General features: G+C 40.0%; 1 protein-coding gene across 3 annotated transcripts in view; it reads left to right on the top strand.

Annotated features, from left to right (window-relative positions):
• Positions 1–19,630, top strand: part of Psd3 (pleckstrin and Sec7 domain containing 3) — a 435,293-nt gene that overhangs the window by 147,460 nt on the left and 268,203 nt on the right. For all 3 annotated transcript variants that reach the window (XM_028789051.1, XM_028789050.1, XM_028789052.1), the window contains exon 3: positions 16,084–17,158. In XM_028789051.1, the coding sequence (XP_028644884.1) occupies positions 16,084–17,158 (1,075 nt within the window). The remainder of the gene's footprint in view (positions 1–16,083; positions 17,159–19,630) is intronic.

The raw sequence follows: 19,630 nt of genomic DNA, 5'->3' as shown, positions 1-19,630 counted from the left end.
AGAAAAAGAAAAGTATTCTAGGAACAGATTTAGAGAGTAAGCTACCCTCCTTGTTCAGCACCATTTCAGACCTTAGAAAAGTAAAAATCTTTCTTCCAAGTCAAAACTTCCTCCTCATGGGACAGAGTTAAGCTTGTGAGGGTGGTGAGATGCTGTACACATTTAACAGCATTTATTATGGGAAACGACGTAACCATGTGTGGAACATGAGACACGGTGCTCAGGATGGTGTGAGTACGTAGCACACCTTAACCCTTCATTCGAAATACAGGCCTTTCCTCTCCCTGTATCACACTAGACTCAGGCCCCTTCTAGGTGCCGCCTCAGAGATCCATATGGTGTAATTGTCTGGGCTGTACAAAACTGCTTCTGGTTTTGTTTTACTTATTTATATAATTATATAATTACAGTTATATTTATATCCTCATTCTGTTATAATTATCTCAGGGTGCCTTTACCCCATTACTTTGATGATATGATTTGGGTAAGCCATTGTGTCTCCTTTTCACAGTCCTTTGTATTCACTGAATTTTTTTTTTTTTCTTGGAGACAAAGTCTTGTTACATAGATGAAGCTTCTCCCGAACTCACGATGTTGCCTATACTGTCCTCAAACTAATCATGTTCTCCTAGTCTGCTGAGTTCTGGAACTACACCAGGCTTGAAATAAAATTTTACAGTTCGTTTCTCAGTATAGTTAAAACGGTAGCTGGGACAGAGTGAGGTACTTTTCTCATAAAGTTGGTTTAAGATGAAGACTGACAGATATTCCATGAAACTGTTTATTTTAACCGTGAAATGACATTACAGTAAGTCTCTACATTGATCCCACCAGCCACAGTTATGCTTTTACACTGATGACTTTAGGTGTCCAGATCAGACCTTTCCTAAGCTTCAGTCTACCTCACTCTTCTATCGAGTGGGAGGACTGGATCTAAAGAGGTTATGTCACAGGATAACAGAAAGCTGTCAATCATTAGTAAATTCAGAAGTACCTGTAAACCTGCTGGACCAGACTTCTGAGGTGGAGGACAGGTAGACACTGGTAATAGAGCCAGGAGAGAAAACAAGCTAACAGCAGATGAGCTATATTATGTTGACTGTAAGAGTGCATAAAGTCAAATGTAACAGGAATCCTACAAAAAGGACCTAAAAGTTCTCAGAGCTACATTTTCATCGGTTTTATAGTTACAGTTAGACTTGCTTCAGAAAAGATGGCTCCTGAGAGATTTTAACAGGAGGAAAGTACTGGTATGTAACCAGTCACTGAAACTACGCACTAACTTAAGCCTTTAAATTGCTTGTCAGCTAAGGTTGTATAAGTTGCGTCTTTTAGAAAACTGAAATGAAAGGACTTAATTAAGACTTTCTTCTCTTTATTACAGAAGCTAGTAGGGTTGTGAGGTTTTTTTGGTGGGTATGGGGTTCTTTTTAATTTGACTCTCCAGCTGTTGGGATGCTTACCACTCAGGATGACTGTTTCAATTCTGGCCCCTCTTCTATAGCCCGTGCTTAGAAAGTAGAGAGCCAAGGGTGTCTCCTATGCTTTCTGTTTGTAAGGAATCTTGGAAGGCTGCCACCAATTTTAGATTGCATCTTATTGGAAGCTGGTGATTTGTGGATTGGTTAATATGTGGAGGAAGCCAACAGAAATTTCTTTTCTGCCTTGCCAATCATCCCTCTGTCCCCAATCCTAGCAGCTTTTCTTAGTGAGAGTTTTGGAAACAGTAGAACCAGGCAGCTTAGTTCAAAATAAGCTAGTTACGGGGGTATACACCTATAAACTCAGCACTCAGGAGACTGAGGCAGGAGGATCAGTTTATGGCCATCCTGGGGTACTTGAGAATCTGCCCCTACACCAAGCAATGGTCATTATTGGTAATCAGAGTTACAATAATCACTTTTATCATCTGAGTGGTTTATTTGTGTGTATACTTTATTTAATCCTTAGAGTGACCCTATTGTTATTTGTATGGTTTTGAGTGAAGATGCTGAGAACTAGAAAGTTTAAATAACTTTCTTGAAGTGACACAATTGGAAAGTAATGAAGTCTAGGTGGCACGGAGACCACCTGCAGCCTCACACAGCATTATGCTAATCAAGAAGCTCAACATCATAGCTTAGAGGTTAAGGAACTAAAGCTTCTGGGTCTTAAGCCTTTCCCCCAAGTCAGACAAGCTGTCAGCTGTTAAGCTGAACGTCTCAGCTTCATTTCTGCTGTTCCTAGATACACCATGTGATCTTTGTGTCCCCCACCTGCTGTCCCTAGATACACCATATGATCTTTGTCACCCTGTCCCCCCTCCACCACCACCCCCCACCGTGTCCCCGTGTATGAATTCGTCTTCCTGTGAGACAGGCCTACTTGGTTTGCTGTATTTTTCAAACCCTGAAAATTTCTTTCATAATTCTTTCTTCGGCATGCAGACTTTTGGGAAGTGTAGCTTGGTGGTACAGAGGGTGAACTTCAGAGCCATAGTGTCTGTGTTTGAGTTCCTTTCAGTGGTGCCAGTTTTACTCATCCGATCTGACAGGACTCACACCTTTTTTGTATTTTAGTAGTCTCATCTATAAAATGGGTTAATAGCAGCTATTCCAGAGGCTTATGGGGAATAGATGGATTCACAAAATGAAACTGCTGAGTGTGCAGTGTCTAGCATACTACTACACATTTTCTAATAATATTGTTTATTAAAAAATGGACATTCTGAATTAAAGCGAATGCATTTTCTGGCACCTGGTTGACTTCTGCACACTGAGTGTATGAAGTAGAAATTTTTTTTGAAGTGCCTGTGTTTCTTATGCTGATTGGAATATTAATAATACTGAAGATGAGTGTCTTACTTTTTATCTTGTCCAGTGCTGGGGATCAAACCGAGGGCTAGGTTTGCACTCTAGCACACATGTGTATTCCTCAGCCCAAGATTAGATTATTTTTAATATTTATACCAAGTTCAAGAGTCAGTGTTATGTTATTCACTAGTGTTATGTTATTAATTTCATGTTATTATCTATAAAATGAGTGCTTTTGCTGAGATTGCTTGAAAAGTATTGCATGCACCCAAAGTACTGTTAGTGATGTGAAAGTCTATTCCATTGCTTTTAAAACTGGATCTCAGCATCTTTGAATCTTTTCATGAGACTTTCAATTACTATCAGTTACCCATTAAATATTAACTTATCACAGGAACAGTAGTGTAATCATTAGTAAAATGACTATGTGGCAGCAGCTCTTACAAGTGAGATAAGGACTGTCAGCTCTGGATTGATGTCACGGAAGCAGGTTTTGGGCAGTGTTTTTGCATTTGCCTCTTCCGTCGGAACAGCGTGAGAATTAAATGCTTTTAAAGGGAACCAGCCCATCTCGATGCATGTGTGTCATTCCAGCATCAGAGAAAATGCTGCATAATACTAGGATGACAGCCCCACCTCTGATGTCACCCAGGATGGTACGGTCCTCTCGGAGCCTCCACCGGCTTCCTGCTGCTGCACTGGGGGAATGGTTACATTAAAGCTAACTCCCGGCATCTCAGTTATCTCCTTGGAAGTAGTTTTGACAATTATAGAAAAGCCCTACAGTGGCTGCCTTCGGTAAGCTACCAAGGTAGAGAGCACCTGAGGCTGAGCACAGCAGGAGAGCAGGCTGCTCTGCCTTTGTGAGGGGCTGAGGCGGCAGTTCCTGGCTCGGCTCAGCTCTGGTTCCAAGTGCTCAAAGTGCTTCCATTTACATCACCGTGTGCAGTGCAGGGCAAGAGGGGCCTCCAGGAAATTTGAAACTAATTTGCTTCCAGTTGACTAGAACAGCACATTTTGCATTAGCTTGCTTCTTTTCTCCTTAACTTTTCTCAAGCATTAAACTGATGAGCTGGGCATTTTCTATGATCAATGGGTAACTGCTGGAGCTACAGTAATCTCTGTGAGTAACCTCTATTTGTAGGTCTATGCAGGCAACTATATTTTATTTCTTTATCTCTTGTGAAATGCTGCTGTGACATTTTCCGTCTGTATTATTGACTGCTTGTGTTGTCTTTCGGCCATCCCAGTAGGAGACTTCTGGGGACTAGCCCAAGTTCTGCGGAATCCTGCTATAGAGAAGAGCAGACTGCCTTCATCCTGGGGCATCCCTGCCAAGCACTCTTTAATTCCCCAGAAAACAGAAAGATGCAATGGGGGCTCCAAATGCCTTTGCCCAGTACCTCACTAGGCTTTAGCTTTTAATATTTATTTTAGTATCTGATGCTGAATTTTTCTAATTTTTCAAAAAAAAAATTAAATGGAGAGTAGAGTATCTTGCTTACCTATAATTTTACTTCATTCCATCCCTCTGTCCCCAGGCAGTTTTCCTAGGAACAGGGCATTCTATCATCCTATAGAAACAAGCTCCCTTTCTGTGATGCATTATATAGGCAGAAAGAAGGAATAGGCTATTCCTTAGTTTAGGGAGCTGTGGTGTTGGATGGGATAGGGGAGGAGTTTCTCTTAAAGAGCCCAAGCCTCTTTTCATCTGCAAGTCTCAAACACAGCCAGGGATCTAAGTAGCCTGGGGGTTGGGCGTGGGGATGACTTCAGAAGTGGCTGGAATATTCTCTTTGGAGTTGACCCTTAAGTCGATCTAGCCTTTCCAGGAAGTTTATAGCAACTGTTTTATTATTTCTCAATGTGCCTTTCCTATCTGTCAAAAACATTTTATAGTATTTTAAGATTTATTTCTCTCTCTAGAGTTCTGTTGAACTTTCAATGGTAGATGTGCTTGGAGTCGTTCCTGCCAGTCTGCAGGATGAAACCCGACTTTAAACCCTAGCGTTTCTACTGCATATGCAAGCCACTGAGAGGGCCAGTGTGGATCCATTGAGGCTTAGTCCCAGCCCAGTGAGGCTGCTTCTCCATCCTCACGGCTGCCTTGCCCTCAGCTGTAGTTGGCTATCACTGCTAATAACTCTAGCTGCTTCGCAGTCGACACTCATAGTCAGTTTTAAAAGAGCCAGATAGTATTTTGAACATCACTTTAAATTTCTTCACTGTTAAGTGACTTCACAAAAATGCACACGAAAAATTTATTCTAATATTACCACATGTGTATTAACTTTAGTGAAAGACAGCCTGCTCAAGTGATATTATGGAGCTGCTAAGAGTTCAGTGTGAATCATTATTCTCTTCAAAAAAAAAAAACAATAAAAGCTAGAGTCAGTGTAGAGGAACTATAAAACTGGATATTAGAAATGCAGATGTGTAAACAGGAGGGAGTGTACAAAGCAGACAGAATGGATAAAATAGAGGAGAGGGAAGAGGCAAAGCTAAAGGAAGCAGGGTGGACATAAACAAAACTTAAGAGAAAGTAGTTGATCTCAGGTGAGCTCCTGCTGCAAACTTTCTTTCCTGTGCTGTGGCAGAGACTTTGCTTTACAATTAATGGCTTGCTTCTTATCCCTGACCTTCTGACCGATGTTTGTGAGCTCTGTAGTTTTTAAAGCTTCTGCTGACATTGACAGACATGGTTAAAAGTACTATCACTCTGGTTGGAGTAGGGCTGGACGAGAAAAATTGGGTTCTGAATCATTAGCATGTGGGATTTAGTCTGTGGTAAGCACAGCTGTAACTGTTAATCACCAGGGGAAGAATGTCCGATTAATGGAACCTTCTCTATTTGTATGCACATGCTAAAAGCTTGTATAATGCTTGGCAGGACTCTTCCGGCCTTTGAAGCACATGAAACCTTAAATATGCATGCATTTAGAGAGCTATCAGGATCCAGAAAGTAGTGAGTGTCATCCAGTATGTATTGTCATCTTCTCCAGAATGTGACTTTCATCAGGATGGAGAGTGCATCTCAAAGTTTAATGCAGTGTGTTACTCACATAGCAGGTCTGCATTACTCACACTCATTTTCTGATATTTTTATCATACCAAATACTTTTTCTACTGCTTGGTAAGTGGATTAGGTTATAACCTGCTTTGTTATAATGAACCCCTTTCCATTGCTTTGAGAATGTAAGCTGTGATCTGTTTCTGGCAAGGTTATTGGTCACTGTTTTTCATAGTTCAAAATTATAGTTACTTACAGACAAAATGTAGTTGAGGTCTTTAATTCTGCAAGGCTTGCTTTTGGGATTTGTAAATGAGGCATCTGTGTCACAGTAAGATTTCAGGCTGAATGGTCAGAATTGCACTTCGCTTTCATCCTTGCTCCTGCACAAGTCGGAGGGAGTTGCCTTTTGGTGGTTTCTGAGAAACTTCCACTGCTGAAATAATTCAGGAAGGTGTAGTTTTTCTTACACATTACTGCAGTTTGAAACCACACACATGAGAAGGAGGGGAAAAGGTTTATGGTGGTTTATAAAGGATTGAGAGTGTGCTGATGCGTATTAGTCTCAGAAAACAGTTATAAATTCTCAATGCAAGCTCACTGAATTTGCCCATGAATTTCTTTTATTAACAAGTAATGTAACCAAGAAAATGAATGGGAAATTATGGGGAAATTACTGTTTTTTGTATATTGAAAAACCTTAGTTTTTCTCAACTTTTATCCCTTAAACTCCCATACAGTTTATTTAAGGACAGCTAGATGGTAATATTCACATTTTGGGGGAAGGGTCAAGATCACATTTGCAATTTTTGGCAAGTATAGTCATTAGCTGTCTGAGCAACACTTAAGGTGAACTCTAAACTCAGGAAGTCTAGTGTTCCAACAAAGCCCCTTAGTCTATTTTTCTTTGGAAAGGATTCCGGATGGATTCCTTGGTATGAGGGCAAATCTACATCAGAATGATGAAGCTAGGAGCAGAGAAGTTTTGACCCCCGGAAACTGTTAGTTATTGTCTATTCTATTGATTGAACAATTGCAACTTTCAATTAGGAGGTAGGTACTTGTAATTTTTTAAAGAATAAAATCGTAGTCACGTATTAAATATTGTCAGAATGATGTCTAGATGGTGGTGTAGTTTCTGGAGCAATGCTCCTTATATTTTCACTGTAAATATGAGTCTCTGGCCTGCTTGATTGATTTACTTTTATTTATTTATTTTTTGTGTGTATGTGTATACAGTATATACACTTCAGAATATATGTGTGTATGCATGGCAAATTCATGCAAGAGCTTTGGTTTCTTTCTGCCTTATCATGTCTTGAAGGAGGGTCTTTGAATTGAAAGCTTGTCATTTTCAGCTAGCCTGGCTGAATGTTGAGTTCTCAGAGTCTTCCAGTTTGGACAGTGAGGAGGCTCAGTGTTAAGTGAACATGCTGCCATGCCTAAGGACCTTAGTTTTGTCTTCAGAATCCATTTATATGGTAGCAGGAGAGATTCACTTTACACAGGGTGTTGTCCCATGAACCCTAAAAAGCAAGTCATGACATGCATCCTCCCAAACAAACACATGTAAAACAATTAAAAATAATATGCATATGTTCACTCACCCACCCTGATGGGGATAATAGGCACATGTAGCCAAGCCTGGATTTCTTGTTTTAATATTTATTTTTTGTGTGTGAATGTTTTGCCTACATGTATATATGTATACTGTTGTTCTTAGGGCATGGCTCATGACAGACCACACCAGGCCAAATGGTTCCACCTGAGGTTTATTCAGGAGATAAGGGCAAAGATGACAGCAAGAAGAGGGGGAAGAGAAAGAGAGAGGTCAAGGGGGCTCTGCTTATTTATATGGATAGTGAAGTAGTCTCTCGCATGTAAAGGTGGGAATTGAGCCCAGTGGATTCTGGGAATGTGTGGCGGTTGCCTTGGCAACAGATGTGGGGTCACCTAGATGTGATGTCACTGGGCTCAGAGCCAGTCCTGATACCAACAAATACCACAGTCATGTGGTGCCTGCAGAGGCCAGAGAGGGCATTTGGGTTCCCTGGAATGGGAGCTACAGACAGTTGTGAGCTGCCATGTTGGTTCTGGGAATGGAACCCAGGTCCTCTGCAAGAGCAGCAAGTGCTCATATCAATGAGCTATCCCTCTACCCCATGCCTGGCTGATATGAGTGTCAGGGGCTCAGGACTTATGCCTGAGCTGTAAGCATTTTTGCTTACCTGACCATCTCCACAGCCCCTCATTTAAGTTTCTTGTTTGAAACTGTCAAGCTTCTGCCTTGGATGGTCTGGGCAGTGCTTTTGTGGCATCCTTCTGTGTGATGTCTATGTTGCTGTCTCAAGGTCATACTAAGCACGAAGCTCTAGGACAGCACTTTCAAATACAACATTCCGCAATGATTGAAGGGATCTCTCTATATAGAGTTGTTTGAGAGCTGTTAATGATAATTATGGAATACTGACCGAAGAATTACTATATTTTTAGATTTATTTATTTTTATTTAATGTGGATGAGTATTTTGCCTGCATGTATATCTGTGTATCATGTACATGTCTACTGCCTCTGCAGGCCAGAGGAGTTAGATGCCCTGGAATTGGAGTTACAGAAGCTTGTAGGCCACCATGTGGGTGCAGGGAATCGAACCCATGTCCTCTGGAAGAGCAATAAGTTCTCTTAACCAACTGAGCCATCATCTCCTCAGTCCCTAACTTTGCAATTTTATGATGTTGATATAAGAGATGAAATGCTTATATGGCTGTTTTCAGAGTGGTCAGTTGGGAAATGGAAATGTCTGGCTCGAATCATGCTACATTCTAGAAGGGCAAGTAAAGTTGTCTCTATTGAACTTACCACACGATAAACTGTTTGTAGGTAGCATGTCCAGAAGGTATTGATTGCCAGCTGCATGTCCATCATTCTGTTCAAGCTGGACTTTGGTTATCAGGAGCCAGAACTTGGGTGGTACTTCCATGTCCTGTCCCCCTGGTGTTAAGGAGGCATTTTTGTTTTGTTACTGCCTTGAAGTTCTCCTAGTTGACATATGTTGATTGTATGGCATTCTTTATTTCATTTACACAGCATCCATTTGCTAGGCTGTAGTGTTGTAAGGGATGCAATGGCAAAGAACAGACCAAGTGTCCTCTATTTGAAGTTTGTATCTAATTGTAACGAAGATAAACAAGTTAGGTCCTCCTAAAAACTACTGGACCCAGGTTCCAGGAAACAGGTGTGTAGAAGTCATAATTGTCCTCCCATAGGACCTCGGCTGGACACAACTGTCATGTTACCTGGGGAATCCTAAGCCCTGCTTCTTAGAATCACTAAAGAAAGCTGTTTCTCTTTATTCAAGTTTCAGTGACCAAGTGTTTGGTAAATGTGCCAAATGGTCTGTGGATCATTCTTCCTAGAACCACTTCCTCTTGTGTTTGCTAGACAGAGTGGAAGAGTGTATTTCATATAGTGGTTCTCAAAGATCATTCTTAGGAAGGCATAGTCTCTCTGCAGCTAGCCTTGGGAACCAGGCTCATTTCCTCTGGATTGAAACACATTATGTTTCTGTTCCATCATTTTGTTACAGCCCTGTCCCCATGTTGCAGAAACAGATGGCTACTTAATACACAGCGCAAAGCAGTGCTAAAATTGATCTTGTAACATTCAAAATTATCCTACTTCTTTCTCAGTGTATTAAATCAAATCAAAAAAAGCCAGTGGGTTTATAGATCACAGAAAAGTAGCTTTTTTTTTTTTTTTTTTGGTTTTTCGAGAGAAAAGTAGCTTTACCAAATACCAGAAAGCATAATTTATCGGAAGTTTTGCCAAATGTACAAGATAGCAGATAAGATTTCAGAAAGAAAAAGACAACTTTTAATGAAATAAAATTCCCTCCTATGTACATTTCTTCAGTGAGTGTGAAAACTCTCCTTCCATTCATGCCCACCTGTATTTTAGCCTATATTTACATTATTTTAAAAGGGAAAAAGAAGTACAGTTATGCTGTGTACCTATTATTCCATTTCCACAAGTATGTGGCTTATATTCAGATAAGTGCTAGAGTTCCTCTTCTTTTTTTTTTTTTTTTTTTTTTTTTTTCGGTTTTTCGAGACAGGGTTTCTTTGTATAGCCCTGGCTGTCCTGAAACTCATTCTGTAGACCAGGCTGTCCTCGACCTCAGAAATCTGCCTGCCTCTGCCTCCCAAGTGCTGGGATTAAAAGTGTGCACCACCACCGCCCAGCCTAGAGTTCCTCTTCTTAATACTTAGCAAATCTTCTTGTCGATTTGGGCCGAATCCAATAAGCCTTCCTGCAGAAAGAAATGTTATTAGAGTCTTTATTAGTGTTGGACTGATGGTGGTGGTAGTGATGGACGTCTGGGGGCATTTTAAGTCAGGGGTGACAGCCCACAGAGGCTAGATGAGGGCCAGTGATCTGCCTCAGGCCCTTACCTCTGTTTTTGCCCAAGCCTCTGGCTATCCTGAGTCTGTTATGCCCCTACTTTCTCCCCTTGGGCATCCTTCACTTGCCACCCAGGTGTCATTTTGCTGTGTCAGGCACACACATCAGTCTGACAATGCCATTGTGAATTTCCTATGTTGGTTATGTAACAGCTTATTGATAGAAAGGCTTGCTAAGTGAGTGATGAAGGCCAGAAACAGTGGCAATGTTTTGAAAGAGACCAGAAAACAAAACAAACAAACCTCCCAGTAAAATAAAAATGTTTTCATTTTCTTTCTTTTCAAGAAATAGTCACACTAGTATAATGATTTCTACAGAAATTACTTTAATGGGATAAATACAAAACTCCAAGTAAAAGGTCAGGATTAATATTTTGTAAAGTTTTGTTTGTTGTTAAAGGGAATTTACAGAAATGTAAATAGCAAAAAGAAGCAGCTCTTGCCTGTAACAACAAAAGGGTCCTTTTGCATGGGAAGACCTGCTGAGTTCTGTGACATGTCCTCTGTGTGTGGGGTAGAAACTTCTACAGTTAGAATTATATTTGTTTGTTTTTGTTATTTTTGTTAACTTTACTGCTATTGAAAACAGTGACCTCGGCCGGGCGGTGGTGGCGCACGCCTTTAATCCCAGCACTTGAGAGGCAGAGGCAGGCGGATTTCTGAGTTTGAGGACAGCCTGGTCTACAGAGTGAGTTTCAGGACAGCCAGGGCTATACAGAGAAACCCTGTCTCAAAAAAAAATAAAAATAAAAATAAAAAATAAAAAACGATGTTAATGCTCCTATGATCAGCTAAAGTTCTATTGGCATTTTCTTTTCTTTTTTTTTTTCTTTTTTTTTGTTTTTGTTTTTTTGTTTTTTTTTTGTTTTTTTGGTTTCTCTGTGTAGCCCTGGCTGTTCTGGAACCCACTCTGTAGACCAGGCTAGCCTCGAACTCTCGAACTCAGAAATCCGCCTGCCTCTGCCTCCCAAGTGCTGGGATTAAAGGTGTGCACCACCACTGCCCAGCTCTATTGGCATTTTCAGTGAGGGATAGTGCTTTACTTCATCCAAGAACTGCTATTAGAAGAAGATTTAATTAAAGGTAGTGAATTGGAGTTAGATCTGGAAGAATCATTTCAGATGAGAAGTATCTCATGTTAAAAAAGACATTGAACAAAGTCAAAGGACAGTATATAAAGTTCAGAATGTCCATGAGGTTAAATTTATTTCCTGTATACGCCAGAATTAAAACCTTTCAATGTAATACATCTGATACCCATGCTTCAGTTTAGAAGCAATGACCTAAACTTGAAATGGCAACCGAGAGAGGCTACATGGGAAAGACAGGTTGGGACACAAAAGATGCAAACCTCTCTATTTGCAGATAACAAGGTATTTTATGAGAAAACCTCAAGAAATGTATAAAATACTATGAGAATAAAACACAAGCTCATTGGTAGTTGAGTCTAACAGTAGTAAATAGTAGCCCACTGTACTTCCATGTATCTACTCAATATTGCCAAGAAGAATAAAATAAACTTAATATGGTAATTAGAGTCATTCACAAAACTATGAAACACTACTGAAAGAAATTAACAGAGATGAAATAATGGAAGGACAGCCCAAGTAATAGAAACACAGCTAAGAGTGCAGTACAGTATAGATTAATCTCTGTTCTTGTTAACAATCTCAGCTGTCTGGTAAGTTAATTCTAAAATTTATGTAGGAAATACAAGGGACCCAGAGTGGCCAAAACAAACTGGAAAAGGAGTAACAAAGTTGGGAGCATTTCTTGGTTTCACACTTTGCCTACTGCAGAGTAACAGTGATCATCAAGAGAGGGATTCTGTCCTAACAGTGCAGCTCAATATGGGCGACTTGAGAGTTACAATAAAACCTGACAGTGTTAGTCAGAGGGTATCTACAAAAGTAGCAAGGCAATTGAATGAGCAGGGAGAATAGTCTTCTCGGCAAATAGTAGTGAGATAGCTAGATGTCCACATGCAATAGAATGGACTCTAATTCATGCCATCAACAGAGATTAACTTAAAACGGCTAACCGTATAAAAGCTATTAAAATAAAAAGAGTATGTCTATTTAACTTTGTATAAGATAGTGATTTATCACATACTTCAACAACAAAAAGCAACCAAAGAAAAACAGATAGGTTGCACCTTAAAATTATAACCTCGTGCAATTTAAAGATGCTGTCAATCAATTAGAAAAGCAACTCATAAGATGTTTTTAAGCTTTTTTGTAATTAAATAATAAGTGACATAATTGTAAAATGGGTAAAAGATCTGAATAGACAGTTTTTAAATAAGACATAGAAATGGCAACACCTGGCAATTTATTCAGTATCATTAGTTTACGGGGCAATCAGAAGCATGGTGAAATGCAGTTTATTCCTTGTATGGAGGTTATCTATGATCAAACACAGACACTAGTGGAACCCTTGACACAGTGGCAGGAAAGAAAATAGTACAGTTAAAAATACATTCACTAGCTTATCAAAAAATTCCATGTTTAATCATGAGAACTATATGTTGACACAGAAATTTATATAAAAATTGTTACCTATAATAGCTAAAGGGGTAAACAAAGCCAAAATACTTATTAGATAGTGAGTGAATAAAGAAAATGTGTTATTCTGGGTAATTAAATATAATTTGATAAATAATGTGATAAAATTCTGACATGTATTACAGCTTGAATCATTGTAAAATTACTGTTGTAGCATAGATAAAGTGTTATTTATTGTATGAATGTACTTACAGGCAGTGTTCAGATACCTATGTCCATAGAGATAAAAGAGCCTGGTATTTGTTAAGGACAAAGGAGGGAGCTTTAAAAGTTGTTTTATTTTTTATTTTTTTATTTTTTTATTTTTTAAAGACAGTCTCACTTTAAAGACAGAGTTTCCTGGCTTGCCTGGAACTTGCTATGTAGACCAGACTGGCTTTGAAGTCACTGTGATTCTTCTGCTTCTACCTCCTGGATTCTGAGATTAAAGGCTTGCACTATCATGCTCTAATGTTTATTGACCTTGTTCTCTGACAGTTTCATGCATGTATAAAGTGTGTCCTGATTATTAGTAACCCCTCCCCTCTAGTCAGTCTCCCACCCGTTACTCTTCCCTCCTCTTCCGTACATGTTGTCACTTCCTCACATTTAAGACTGCCATTGTTTATGAGATCCATTGAGTTTAACTGGGATCATCTGTGTGACTGTGGGTTTGGAACAATCTGTAGGAGTCTTGTGGGCTCCTCATTGGGTCTATAACCAAAGACTGCTTACCTCTGGCTCTGAATCCATCAATAGTCAATAGCTCACCAAGCAGGGGTAGGGCCAGAAGACCCTTCCCAGATCCATGATTAACTATTGATAGGCCCAGTCTTGTGTAGGCCTTTTGCAGACAGCAAAGCTGTTGTGAGTTTATGATGTACCCAGGAGACTGCAGTTCATAGCCCTCTCCCTGTCTTTTGGGTCTTAAGTTCATTCTTGCCTCTTTTCTTCAATGATCTCTGAACTTGAGATAGGTAGTATAAATGTTCTAAACAGAACTAGGTAACCGTCATTTCTTCTCAGCACCGCAAGCAGCCATGTACCTCTGCATTTACCTTGTTCCCTGCAGACAGAGGCTTTGCTTGATTAGGGCAGGGAGTATTTGTCTTTGGGTATAAACAAACACGGGTAGACAGTTGTCTGCACTCTTTATTGAAAATGTTCAAATGTCAATTTATTTCCTTAGGAAAAGGGATCCCAATTGTTTAACAACCTTCTTTTTCTTTTTTTCTTTTTCTTTTCTTTTTTTTTTTTTTGTTTGTTTTTTTTGGTGTTTTTGGTTTTTCGAGACAGGGTTTCTCTGTGTAGCCCTGGCTGTCCTGGAACTCACTCTGTAGACCAGGCTAGCCTCAAACTCTTGAACTCAGAAATCCGCCTGCCTCTGCCTCCCAAGTGCTGGGATTAAAGGCGTGCGCCACCACCGCCCGGCTGCAACAACCTTCTTTTTCAAAGCCAAGGTTTGGAAAGTTGCTTCCTTTGGAAAGTTAGGGAGGTATATATTATTAGTTCCATCAAGAAAACTTGTAAATTCTTCAAAGATGTATCTGATATTATATTATATTTGATTTAAACTTAAAGTTGGAAATATATTTTAAGTTGTTCTAAGTGGAGTACAAAACAACATATATGTGCAGATCTACTATTACTATTGACCAAATTTTAGTACATGGAGAATAACGTATCATATGATAACACATGTTTACAGGTAACCTCATTTTGCTGATGCCTAAAGCTGAGTCCTTCATGCTGTGTGCGTGTGTGTGTCTGTGTGTGTGTGTGTATTCAGACATTCATTGACTGTTTTGCTAAATAGGACACTTATAGCTCTGCAGTGGCTCATAAGCAACAAACTTTGTCTTAAAGTAGAAGTTAGTACAGTATAGATAAGGATACAGCAACAAAAACCAACTTTAGAGGGTTGGATACTGAGGCTGACCTTACTGAACTGCCCATAAAAACTTTCATTTAAATGTCTTGGTTATCAGAATGTACTCAGTCTCAGGTCTCATTCTAATAGGAAAAGGTAAATTTGATTGATTATGAGTATCCTTGCCGGGCAGTGGTGGCGCATGCCTTTAATCCCAGCACTCGGGAGGCAGAGGCAGGCAGATTTCTGAGTTCGAGGCCAGCCTGGTCTACAGAGTGAGTTCCAGGACAGCCAGGGCTACACAGAGAAACCCTGTCTCAAAAAACCAAAAAAAAAAAAAAAAAAAAGCAAAAACCGAGTATCCTTATTAAATATTGCTTTCTTTGCTTTATATACTAGAATTCTTCATATGATGCAATTAAGTTTTATGCAGTTGGTAACTTTATATGTGGACTTCCAAAATTTTGCACGTCTGGAACAAAAACAAAGTAGAACAGTGGTCACCAGGCTGGGGACAGGGGTGGGGATGGTGAAGCTGTCCATCGATGGACACAGTTTCAGTTAGAAGTAAACTCAAGAAATCTGTTTTACAATATAGTGACTGTGGTTAATAATGACTACTTGAAATTACTGAAAAAGTAGATTGTGTTAATAATATTAAAAAGTATATACCATATATGAGCGTTATAATTGTATTAGTATATATGCTTATTAGGTTAATTTAGTTATTCCACAATGTTGTAGACACACATCAATTACTTTGAAAAATTAATAACTTTTGTTTATAAATGAAGAAAATAAATAAAATACAAAATAATTACACAAAGATTTTCAAGTAGGAGTCCAGAAATCTTCCAAGCACTGTTTCTTTTTTTAAAATTATTGTTATTTTGTCTTCATTGTCACTCTTGAGAGAAATTTTAGAAATGTTTCCCTCACCCAAAAATATGTCAGGGAAGAACATACTTTAAGCTGGGAAAATTTTTACTGACTTTAAATAAATCTTTCCTTTTCTGAGGTTCAGTCTCAGAATTTGTATCAATATTTATTATTTTGCCAGTGGTATTTGGATAATAATACTTACCATAATTTTAATATTTATGCATAGGAAGGGACTGAGTTACTGTAGCCTCCTTTCTTGGATTCATGAGAAATAGGGTTAAATATTGTGAGAATCATTAGACTGCTCCTTCTTGTGTAGAAACTTTTGTGTTGATGTTTATGTAGGATGAATAGAAGGGGCCACTGGAAGGTTATAAGAAGTGTATGTAAAAAAAAAGTGTATGTTACAGGGTTGGGTGGAAGGAAAATAGTAAACAAATAAATATTGTTGAGAGCCTAGAATGCATGATACTTATTAGTACACACTAGACCCTGATGACATGTTTCCATTCTGTTCCATTCTTAGGTGATCATGGAGGAAGCACTTTACTCCCACCGACTGTCACTAATGAATTTCCAGAATATGGGACCATGGAAGAAGGGCGGGAAGGCCTCAGAGCCTCTCTCGACTTTGATGCAAAGTCTCCACCATGCCGCCTGCCTGGGCAGCAGGCAGTCCACCTTCTTGCTGGACAAGACTCTATGCTTAACAGTGTTACAGGAGGACCAAATGATGCCCCTCAGTGTCACCCTCAGGAACAACGTTTACAACCCATTGACTCTTTAATTTCTGCGCTGAAAGCTACGGAAGCCAGAATTGCTTCAGGAACATTTCAAGCTACAAAGGTACTGGACAAAGATGCTAATTTTTCAGATAAAGAACTGAGTACTGCCAGTCATAAGGCACAGAGAGCCCGGAGAACATTCCCTGTCGGCTCAGGAAAATCACCAGATATACCTCTTTCAGTAGAAGTACCAGCGGAGGAAAAATTCTCTTTGCACATCCAGGAGGATCTGACTGCACTCTTACCGGAAGAAGCTCAAGCACAACTGTCCCAGATAACTAATTACAGGAGGCAAGGGCCTCTCCATCTGCCTAAGTCAGCATGTCCTGTGTCCTCGAGCTCAGCAGGGAGCCATAATCCTGGGGAGAGAGTTGGTGCTTTAAAAGATCAGACAACATCTCACCATGGAAGAGAACACCCTAGAGGATGTGATCGGGGTGGCTCCATGGGGCGCCAAGGCCGGATCAAACATGTAGAGTTTCAAGGAGTAGAGATACTGTGGACAGGAGAGGAGGCAGAGAGCTGGCATTCTATAGGCTTTGAGACATCACCAGGAAGGACAGCCTCGCCTGTGAGCAAAGAGTTTGCCAAAGCCCCAAGTCATTCAAGCCCACCTGCTGGTATGTGCAGCAACTCCACTCGTTTAACTGAGAGGGTTTGCGATGAAACATGCAAAGCTCCTTCAGCAAGGCCTGACACGAGCTTAGGCACACTGTCCCCTGTGCCTCTTGGGGAGAGTGGAGAAGATGATGTCTTCCTGAGAGAAAGCAAAGAACACCTTGAGGAGAACTTCGATATACAGGGAGATAAAGAAAGGTAAGTTCTAGAGTTGTCATGTAATTTGTGATGCCTGGAACATGCTAGAGAAAATTGCCGCCTGTGCTGGAAGGGGGAGCTCACCACACCCTTCCACAGTCTTGCCTTAGCTGTCAGTTTGCTTTACAAGATTGTTCCTATTTACCTGGAGTCAACTTTGATGGCCAAAAATATTAAATGAAAAATTCAAAAAATAAATAATTCATGTTTTATGTAACTTTGTGTTGTTACAGTTGTTCCATTTGTTATGATTATTAAATCTCTTACAATGACTGATATGCACTAACTGTATCATAGGTATATATGTATAAGAATGACATATTTAGGAATTATTATAGTCTCTGATTTCATGTCAATGGCAGTTTATCCCTATGCGTAAATGTCCTTATTGTCATAGAATGGAAGAGAGATTTATAATCTAGGCTATTCTTAGATTATATGTTTCTAAGTCAGAAAAGTGATCATGTAATGAAGTTGTCTGTTAGCCAGGAATCAAGGGAGGAATGTTGAAGAGACTGTGAACACTCATCCGTGTAAATGCGTTTTTGACATGAAAGATTAAAACTCTATCGACATCTCCTATGCAGCCATTGCCGCTCATCTGGGCCTTCCTCTGAGTGGAGACAGTGGTTCCAGTGCAGCATGCATCTAGCCTGTAGTGTTTCCTGCTTTCCTGTATGGACATAGAGGTTTGGGCCATGTAGTTCTCTATGGCTGGAAGGGCATCTCAGGAGGTCAGAGGTACACTAGACTCCAACTTGTTTGTTCTATGATATTTTCTCACAAATAGCATGTGTTCTGATGTATGGCCAGGATAAGTAAGTTGGTATTTCCTGATGTTTTCTGGCCTTCCTCAACATTTCTCTCCACTATTTCACCTTAGAGCCTAGTTATATGGAAGGCACAGCCATCTTTCTTCAGTCTCTCCGATCATGGCTGGCCATTGTTTGGACAAGTCATTTGTTGTATCCTGTACTGCTATTCCATGAATGTTAGTCTTCTGTCATTCCTCAATGCACGTGTTATAGTTTATCGTTAGTGGTTCTTAACCTGGAAGTTGAATGGCCTTTTGTAGGGCAGGCCTAAGACCATCAGAAAACACAGATATTTTCATTATGATTAATAAAAGTAGCTGCATTACAGTTATGAAGGAGCAAGGAAATAATTGATGCTTGGCAGTCCCCACAGCGTGAGGAGCCGAATTGAAGGGTTACGGCATTAGGAGGCTTGAGAACTGCTGTATATGGTGGAAAGTGTCTGTAGGGATGGGTGTGTGTCTGTGTGTGTGTGTGTGTGTGTGTCTGTGTGTGTGTCTGTGTGTGTCTGTATGTGAGAGAGAGAGAGAGAGAGAGAGAGAGAGAGAGAGAGAGGCAGAGAGAGGGGGGGAGGAAAGGGGAAAGAGAGGGGAGAAGGAGGGAAGGAGGGAGAGAGAGAAGGGGGAGGGAGAAAGAGAGAGAATATGTTTTCCCTAAATGCTGATAAATTTAAGATGAGGCTCCTTTTGGGTGACTATCCAGATCACAAAATCTCTAGACTTCTATTAAAAGCAGCCTTGATAAGTTTGTAAGGAGCACATGACTCTGTCTTCGTATCACACTGAAATGCGCACTTTCGCTGCTATTAGACTAGAAATTCATTGTTTCCATCTTCCTCTCTTCCCTCTTTTCCCCTACAAATATTTTCAAGTTGCTTATTGTATTCCTGACCCTGTTAGATGCTGGACATGAGATCCCTGGTCTGTGAACTTTGGTGTTAAATATACAAAGTGACCACATACACACTGTCTAGATCCTGTATAGGAAAAGAACAGCAGTCTACTGGGAAGATGAACGAGTGGATAGGAAGAGGCTCATTCAGGTGGCAGCTTGGACAGTATGTTTCTGTAAACATGTTAGTTAAGTAAGACTTGAGAACTGAGGGAGTTAGCTAGACAGAAAATGGGCAGTGAGGTCTATATAGGATTTTTTGTTACCAATGAGAAAAAATTATTTGTATGCAGTGGGATGACAGTAAGTAAATACCAACAAAGACAATCATACTGTTGAGTGTGGATTCCGGTAATACCTAGGAATTATTTATGAGATATTTAATAGATACTTCTTACTTCTGGTTTATTCCTATTTATAGGAGACAGAGGTTCATAGAGGTTAAGTAGTCACCTGGAATTACATGACATGTAGTCAACACAGCAGTAATTCAGGTCCATGTTTTTCTAATTTTGATCTACCGCTCTGACCACCGACTTATCTAAGTTATCCGAATGTTGATTTTAATATTCAAAGACCATCCTGGATATTGATCCTTCACATAAACATGAGCTAAACAAGGACAGCAATAATAGACATGCTTACGTGCACAGGAGCAAGGATGGAAAAGTCCAAGAGACCCTAACCCTACCCATGAGAAAACAGACAGCTAAAGGAATGCTGAGATCCAGAGACACAGTCCAAGAGACCCTAACCCTACCCATGA

This window comes from Grammomys surdaster, unplaced genomic scaffold, assembly GCF_004785775.1.
Source record: "Grammomys surdaster isolate TR1022 unplaced genomic scaffold, NIH_TR_1.0 125780, whole genome shotgun sequence".
Taxonomy (NCBI): domain Eukaryota; kingdom Metazoa; phylum Chordata; class Mammalia; order Rodentia; family Muridae; genus Grammomys; species Grammomys surdaster.
The sequence above is the reverse complement of the archived record's forward strand: the minus strand, read 5'-3'. Positions and strand labels throughout refer to the sequence as shown.